Raw genomic sequence first — 8,008 nt, forward strand, 5'->3', positions numbered from 1 at the left:
TAATAGAGAGCATAGTGGCGACGAGAACTGGCGTGGGACGGAGTGAAGAGAGTTGTTATCGAAGAAGAGGGAGAACAGACAGGCAGGAGCAGAGCAGGGGGTGTGTGAGTGTGTTTGTGAGGTCCAAAAAGGAGCACAACACGGCGTGAATGAGAGAGGCAAGCTGGCGGAATTCAACATGGCATCCGGAGATACGCTGTACATTGAGACAGACGGCTCGGAGATGCCGGCCGAGATCGTGGAGCTCCACGAGATAGAGGTGGAAACGATACCGGTGGAGACTATCGAGACCACGGTGGTCGGCGGGGACGACGACGACGACGACGACGACGGGCAACCCATGATCGCGCTCCAGCCGCTGGTAACGGACGACCCGAGCTCGATCCACCACCACCAGGAGGTGATCCTGGTCCAGACTCGGGAGGAGGTGGTCGGTGGGGATGACTCGGACCTGCACACGGACGGCGGCAGCGGGTTCGAGGACCAGATCCTCATCCCGGTACCTGCTCCGGGGGTGGAGGACGAGTACATCGAACAGACACTGGTGACTGTGGCTGGGAAGAGCTCAGTGGGTCGGGTGAAACGGGGAGGCGGCACCGGGGGCAAGAAAGCGGGCAAAAAGAGCTATTTAAGCGGTGCGGAGGCTGGGGCAAGAAAATGGGAACAGAAGCAGGTGCAAATAAAGACACTGGAGGGGGAATTTTCTGTTACGATGTGGGCATCGGGTAAGTAACGCTAGCCCTGTGTTAGTCTGTCAGATCCGTTGTTAGCCGTTGCATGAGGCCTCGTTGCCAGGGCGTTGTCCTGCTGCACCAGACTAGTTCCTGGAGTTGTCCGTTGCACCGCTGTGAAAAGCGACAAATGCTGCAGGTTTTCGATGCAAAACCTCACTGTGCCGTAGCGAAATGTTTTTGTTTTGAAGGGAGGCCATGTTTTAGGTGTTGCTGGGCGCCGCCATATTCCCCGAGACTAGTAAGTATGGCGGCGGCCCCGAAAAAATGGCGATAGTCGCGGTCAGGCAGAGATGGCGGCGGTGCTTTTGGGGGGGTTGGGGGGGGAGATAGAGGCAGCGGGGTTTGGGATATTTACAGGCCGCAAAGCTGTGGTGAACCTGGTGCTCAGCTGTAGTTGGTGTAGCGTCGGAGGGTTGTGTAAAGCGTGTGCAAGTTTAATATGTGTGAATATCTGAATCGGGTAGTTGTTGAGTCAGTAAATCGATTAGCAGTTAGCTCAGGTTGCTGTTGGGGGGTAGCTCAGCAGACAGCTGTGCGTCTGCGTCAGGGTAGTTACTGCCTCTGTGTGAGGGTACTGCGTGACCAGGTGGTAATCCATCAGGGTTAGGGGCAAGAAGAGGGTTCAATAAGGCAACCAAGAGTTAATATTTACTGAGGTTGTTTATTATATTGGAGATGAAAACACTTCTTGCTGTTAGTCCTCCTGTTCATATTGTGTTTTAGGACCTCAGCAGCTGTCTGAAGCTATTTTTAGTGCACTGCTGGTTTAAAGTAGGATTCACTCGGTTAGCTGTTTATTATTATTATTATTATATTGCTATTATTGTCTTAATTGAAGGAAGTTATGAGTTATTATGTCTTGCTTGAGAGAGTGGACTTTTATAAATTAAGAATAGACCTGGCCTCAGGTTTACATCTTCCTTTTTAAATGTATTTAAAGTTAAAAGTTTCTAATTTGTGTAAAATTGTAGTTTAAATTATTGTAATTGTGGCCCTGCTAAACTATTTTTATTCTACAATTTGTCAACATGTGTGGCATTTTTGTTATATTCGTGTCATGTTTTGTTATCTACATGGAAAGGTATTATTAGCATAACATTTGGTAATTGTTATTTTCCTACCATTTTTAGTGTACAGTGCAATTTACTAAGCATACACCTGCGCAGTTGTGAGCAGTAGGAAGAGAGTAATATGTAAAAATGGGGCAGATTTCTATTAATGTAAATCCAAAGCAATTGTGCAACAATAATGTGACTCCTAATATAACCTGCTGTCCACGGCAGCTGCTACTGTTTCTGCCCTCCCTCACACTTAGGGAAAAACCACTATGTTATCGGTTCAGTCTCTGTAATGTGTTTCTAGATGACAATAAAGACATTGACCATGAGTCGGTGGTGGAGGAACAGATCGTGGGGGAGAACTCCCCTCCGGATTACTCGGAGTACATGACAGGGAAGAAGCTGCCCCCTGGTGGCATCCCCGGGATCGACCTCTCAGACCCCAAACAGCTGGCCGAGTTTGCCAGGTGAGTGTGTGTCTCTGCATCCTGTGTCCCAAATGTAAACACACCTGTTTCCTGAGAAACAGGCACAAATTGTAGACAACTTTGATGAATATGTTTTTAAAAAGATTGCTGTTAAATCACAAAGGTGAAATGTAGTAGAGATAAATGTGACACTGGACACAATCAGATATTCTGTTGCTAGAGTCTGTCAGGCAAAAACGTGCATGTGGAACTTTTGCTAAAAAGGGTTTTTACATGTACTTTTGTACTGGAATCCAGCTTATTTTTGTTTTAAACATTTTTGTTATTACATAACTAAAGCAGACCAAAAGGAATATAATTATATAGACTATTTACTACCATGTATTCTGTGTGACACCCAAAGGAGATAAAAGAAAGAATAAAGTCTTCAGTGCAGTCAGTAAAAGATATAAGCCGCTATAGCAACTAACAGCTATTATTGTTATTTAATTGTGTGGTATATGAAATAAAAATAATGGGAAATACTCCTCAGAGTTGTGATAAAACCAACTTTGACCCATTTAAATTACTCTTTCTGTCCAATTTGGAGTTAAAAACTCATAGATAAAAAGCTAATATTAACACTTGATCATTAAAATTGCTGCAGATTAACAGACCGACTGTTTCAGCTCTTTGCAGCTTGCAGGAAAGCAGTGAGACCAGTGAGTGGGCATTATGTAATTATTTACCATAATAGCTTCACTTCAAGTGGGGATGTGACAGACTGCCTCTTACTGAAACTGGTTGTTGATTGAATGAAAAAATCCACATTAAAACTGAACTAGTGGCCCCCAGGTGGCTTTGCACCATGTGTCTGTTTTTATTTGTTAAAAACCTCAAACCATGTCATTTTCTTCCCTAAACAGGATGAAGCCCAGGAAAGTCAAAGAGGACGATGCTCCCCGGACGATAGCTTGCCCTCATAAAGTGAGTTTAAAATGCACCCAAAGGAACCTCTCCAACACTTTGCTGAAATAAAGCCCATAGTCCCCGGTTTGATAGTCTTGCATTGTTGCTTTCTGTATTATTGAACATTTCTGAAAAGGTTATTTAAAAGCAAAGAAAGCACTTGAGTGTATTGATTTTCATGTACTTACAAGAACAATCAAACCTTATCTGAACTCTACATGTTTAGCTTCATGTAAAGGCGTGTATTTGTTCAACGAGCAGCCTGTCGTTGGAGCGAGGCTGTTAACAGTATGTATAATAATAGTTGCCACTTCAGGAAGAGGAAGCTCCACTTGTTTAAAGGATTTAAACCTGATTAAGGAAAACTGACTATACAAAATGTAGAGTAGGGCTGAAACGTTAAAAAAAAAAAAATCACTATTTCCCATGTTGATGTCCTCAAATGTCTTATTTTGTCCACAACCCAAATATATTCAGTTTACTGTCCTGGAGGACTAAAAATAAATGTTTACAAGCTGAAATCAGAGAATTTGGACATTTCTTCTTTAGAAATGTCACAAAACAATGAATTTATCAAAATAGTTGGCGATTAATTTCGTAGTTTCCGATTAATTGACTGATGGTTGCAGCTCTTATGCTGACGACACCTGACCTTTTTATATTTGTGTATAATTGAAACAAAAAACCCCTTTGGTGCAGTACTTTAGAGTTTACCATCCTGCTGCACAGAACCTTACGTTTGCTTGTCTGTGCTGTTTGTCAACCCTGTGCTGCACTTTCTCTGATCCCCAGGGCTGCACAAAGATGTTCAGGGATAACTCAGCCATGAGGAAGCATCTCCACACCCACGGCCCCCGCGTGCACGTCTGCGCCGAGTGCGGCAAGGCGTTTGTCGAGAGCTCCAAACTCAAACGTCACCAACTTGTTCACACAGGGGAGAAACCCTTCCAGGTTGGCATCTGGGCTAGCTTCACACTCCCCCACATACAGCTACACTCGCACTATTTTTACATTTTAAACACATAAGCCCACGGTTTTAAGCCAAATTCAAGCCAAGGAGAATGGGATAATAAGTTATTGCTGGCTTATTTCTGGGGTTCAACCACCCAACAAGTACCAAACACCAATAAAACTTTTTGTGTGGTGGATAAATCAAAGGTCGCTCATCTCACTTCTTGTTAACATTTTGAGTTAGCATGATGTTAAACTTGAGGTTGTGCTAAAACAATCTCTTTCTTTGAATTTACTCTGTAATTTCTGACATATTTCACTCACAAGAGCAGATTTAACATTTAACAAGCAGACATTTTGGAAAGCAGTTTTTCATTGTTGTCCCACGACTGTCGATTTTGCTGAACTGATAGTTGGTGCTAGCAGAGTTTGCAGTAACAGCTGTAGCTGGTTATCTAATTAACTCCATTATCTGGTTAAAAACACTCTCCAGCTGACTTTTAAATGTTTCCATCTGACTTGTAACTTTAAAAGAAGAAACCTAATTATTATCTTAATGTGTTATATGTATGTGATGGCTACATACACAATATGGTCCTAAAAGACTAAAGCTGCTTGCCTCAAGTGAAAAGTCATTTGTTATATATAATATAATAATAATAATAATAATAAGGGAAGATGTAGAATCATACTGTTCTAATTGTGTTTGACTGCTTAGTTTTATTGTTTGTATTATTTAACAGAATGTTTGAGTTTAAATGTTAAGACTTTTAGGATTAACACTAACCATTGTGTTTGGTTAATGTTAATCTGTTAGCACAGAGCTGCTAATGTTAGCCTAAATGCTCACTTAGTGGGTAAATACTGTGGATGTGCTAGTCATGACTTAGGCTTTCTTTTGGGGCTGTAAACCCCAGTTAGTAGTTGCAGTATAGCTCCTACTATAGCCTCATGCACACCGCTGCAACACATGGAGAAATCCAAAGCCTGACAGACCTGCTGTTGCTAAACTGTGCTTGAACAGCAATTGCTGTTTCGAGGAGATGTTTAACGAATAGTCAATAGACCTTTTTCACAGGAGCCATTTTTTAGGGTAAACACACGTGTTCTGTTCCAATCAGGTCAAACTGGGTGAGGTTGCTGCTATTGTGCATGATAGCTTACTGGAAAGGGTCTGCTACACTTAAACGGAAACAGAACCTTAATAGTGCCATTGATAACGCCTGTGAATACCCTATTTCATGTCAAAATGGCAGCTGTGAAAAGGATAAATTAAGCACAGGAGCTGGATGTCACACAGTGTATGATCAACGCGAAGACTGATTCCCCCTCCTCCTCTCATTTCTTTCAGTGTACCTTTGAAGGCTGCGGGAAAAGGTTTTCTCTGGACTTCAACCTGCGCACACATGTGCGGATCCACACTGGAGACCGACCCTACGTCTGCCCTTTCGACGGCTGCAATAAGAAATTTGCGCAGTCAACCAACCTAAAGTCTCACATTCTCACACACGCCAAAGCCAAAAATAACCAATGAGAGCCCATCCACCAGCGTCAAGCCACACCGATGAAAACGGAGCAGCGGCACATGTGAATCCTCTTTCAAAGACGGAATGAAAAGCTTGATTTATATGAAAAAAAATCTGAGTAAAAGACTTAAAAACACTGAAATTCAGCTAGTTTTCCTGCGTCCCCTTTCTTCTGCTGTCATATTGGATGAGGAACACAGTGACTATTCCCCAAAGCCCCGGCCAACACAGTCCCTTTGTTTCTCCAGAAGATGGAACTCATGGACAGACATCAGAGACTTATTTTTACCAGAGTGAGGAGAGAAGCAGCAATCTATTAGTATTTTTATTTTCTCACATAGCTTTTATTTTCCTCAAGTGTGCATATTGTACACTTGACTCGGGCTATGTTTAGTAAAATTGTGATTTAGTTTTTTTTGTTTTCCTCCTGCATTATGAGATCGTACCTGATATGATACAAAGGCCTCAGCCTTGTGTGACCTGTTTCACATGTATGAGAAGTTTAAAAACAGCTGTATGTTTGCATTTCCATACCTTTGGTTGTATTTTTCTCTAACCACAAAATAACCTTGTATACTTGTATTGTATGGCTGTATTGAAATTAAGTAGACATAGATAGAGGTGTGATTTAAAGTGTTAACCAATTAAACTTTTAGTCATGAGTTGCTTTATATTTTCTATGAACTGTCTTTACACAGATGAATGAGTAATATAAACTTACTCAGAGCGTGTCTCAGTTAAAGTATCTGAAGCGTACATTGAATTGACTGCGAGACCATCACTTTCTTTGTTAGAATGTAATGTACAGACGTCAACCATTAACTTCCTTTGTTGATATTTACACCCATGTATCTCAACTGCCCACAATAAAATGGGTCATTCCAACCCTGTCGAAATATACCAACACTGATTGATATCCTTCATACATTGCCTTTAACTGATAGTGACAGCTGAAGAGTGACAGAGGAGATGACACCCAGCAAAGGGCCAGAGGTCGGAGTCAAACCTATGGTCACTGCAGCAAGGATTCAGCTTTGGGACATGGGGCGCCAGCTCTACCAGGTGAGGTACCGGGTCGCCACAGCACACCATGTTTTGAATGTGTTTTTTTCTACATTTGAGAAAGCCTTTCATAACATGCCAGTCATGTATGAAGTGCTGCTTTAACATATTCTAAATCTGCTCAACAAACAAGTGAAAGCATTCATGAAAATGTCATCAGTGGGTGAAATTAAGAGATACTTGTATGTGTTACATTACTTTATGCTATACTGTACAGCGTATAAAGCAGTTAAAATTAGCTCCACCTCAAGCAGCATTAAAGTATTGCTGATATGTTAATGCATCAGTAGTAGTGATCCAATAATATAATCATAGAGGGGTCATTCTGCATAATGAGTGCTTTTATTTATGATGCTTGCTTAAGTACAAACTTGAAAAAATGCAGGACCATCACTTGCGATGGACCATTTATACATATTTATTTATATATATATATATTGCTACTTCAACCTATGTAATGATCTGTACACTTCTCCCTTCAATAGATGTCACAATACATCTTCATGCTTCTTTGTTTATCAGAAGCCCTTTTGGCTAAACCCTTGTGACTCCATCCAGAAATATTCATAGTCATACAGAAGCTATGGCTCCTGGCCTATGCCCATAGGCCTGGTCACTAATCCATGAAGAACATAAAAGGTATTAGAAAATATAAGCACTCAAAAAAAATAATCTATAAACAGATATTCTGTGGGAATGAATGAAATGCCCCATCACAAAATTTTTGGGCTGCAACTAACAATTCTTTTCATCATCAATTAATCCACTAATCATTTTCTAAATCAATGAATTCATTTTTTGGTCTGTGAAAAGTCAGAAAACAGTCAAAACGTCCACTTTTAGAGAAACTGAAAATAAATATGTCTTCATATGGTCTTCATATTTGACTCAGGATAATAGAGGTTCTAAAAGCTCCATCAGCTCAGTGGGATTTCCTTCCTCCCCTCTCGGGTCTCCACTTGCAATCTTTTAGTTTACTCATAAATCCATTCCCTTTTCTGCTCAGCCAGCAGGATTAGCACAACTGTCTACCTCAGCGTCCTGCTAAGTTCCTGCTCTTTGGCCTGATCCTTGGTCACCCTGCTGCAGACTCCAGATCAGCTCTTATTACTGCCCCCTTCTGGCACCAAATGACTTTACCCAGGTGCCAGTGCTATCCATGGTGCTGAACCCCAGGCGGTAGATACACCAACATCATCAAGGCTCTGCGTGAGGAGTAAAATATGCTGTTTGAAGTTCCCTCTTTTTTAAAAACTCCTGTCCTCACTGTCTGTCACATAGAACGATCCAAGAGGAGGAGA

At 41.6% G+C, this 8,008-nt stretch overlaps 1 protein-coding gene across 2 annotated transcripts; it reads left to right on the forward strand.

Moving 5' to 3' along the window:
• Positions 1-6,545, forward strand: LOC127367842 (transcriptional repressor protein YY1). 2 transcript variants are annotated; one of them, XM_051408012.1, is made up of 5 exons: positions 1-725; positions 2,097-2,259; positions 3,126-3,186; positions 3,961-4,119; positions 5,471-6,545. In XM_051408012.1, the coding sequence occupies exons 1-5, from the start codon at positions 179-181 to the stop codon at positions 5,651-5,653; spliced, it is 1,113 nt and encodes a 370-aa protein (XP_051263972.1). In that variant the 5' UTR covers positions 1-178; the 3' UTR covers positions 5,654-6,545. The 2 variants fall into 2 exon arrangements, with proteins under 2 accessions (XP_051263972.1, XP_051263973.1); XM_051408013.1 differs by having other exon boundaries at positions 2-725; positions 2,109-2,259.
• Positions 6,546-8,008: the final 1,463 nt, after the last annotated feature.

This window comes from Dicentrarchus labrax, unplaced genomic scaffold, assembly GCF_905237075.1.
Source record: "Dicentrarchus labrax unplaced genomic scaffold, dlabrax2021, whole genome shotgun sequence".
NCBI lineage: Eukaryota > Metazoa > Chordata > Actinopteri > Moronidae > Dicentrarchus > Dicentrarchus labrax.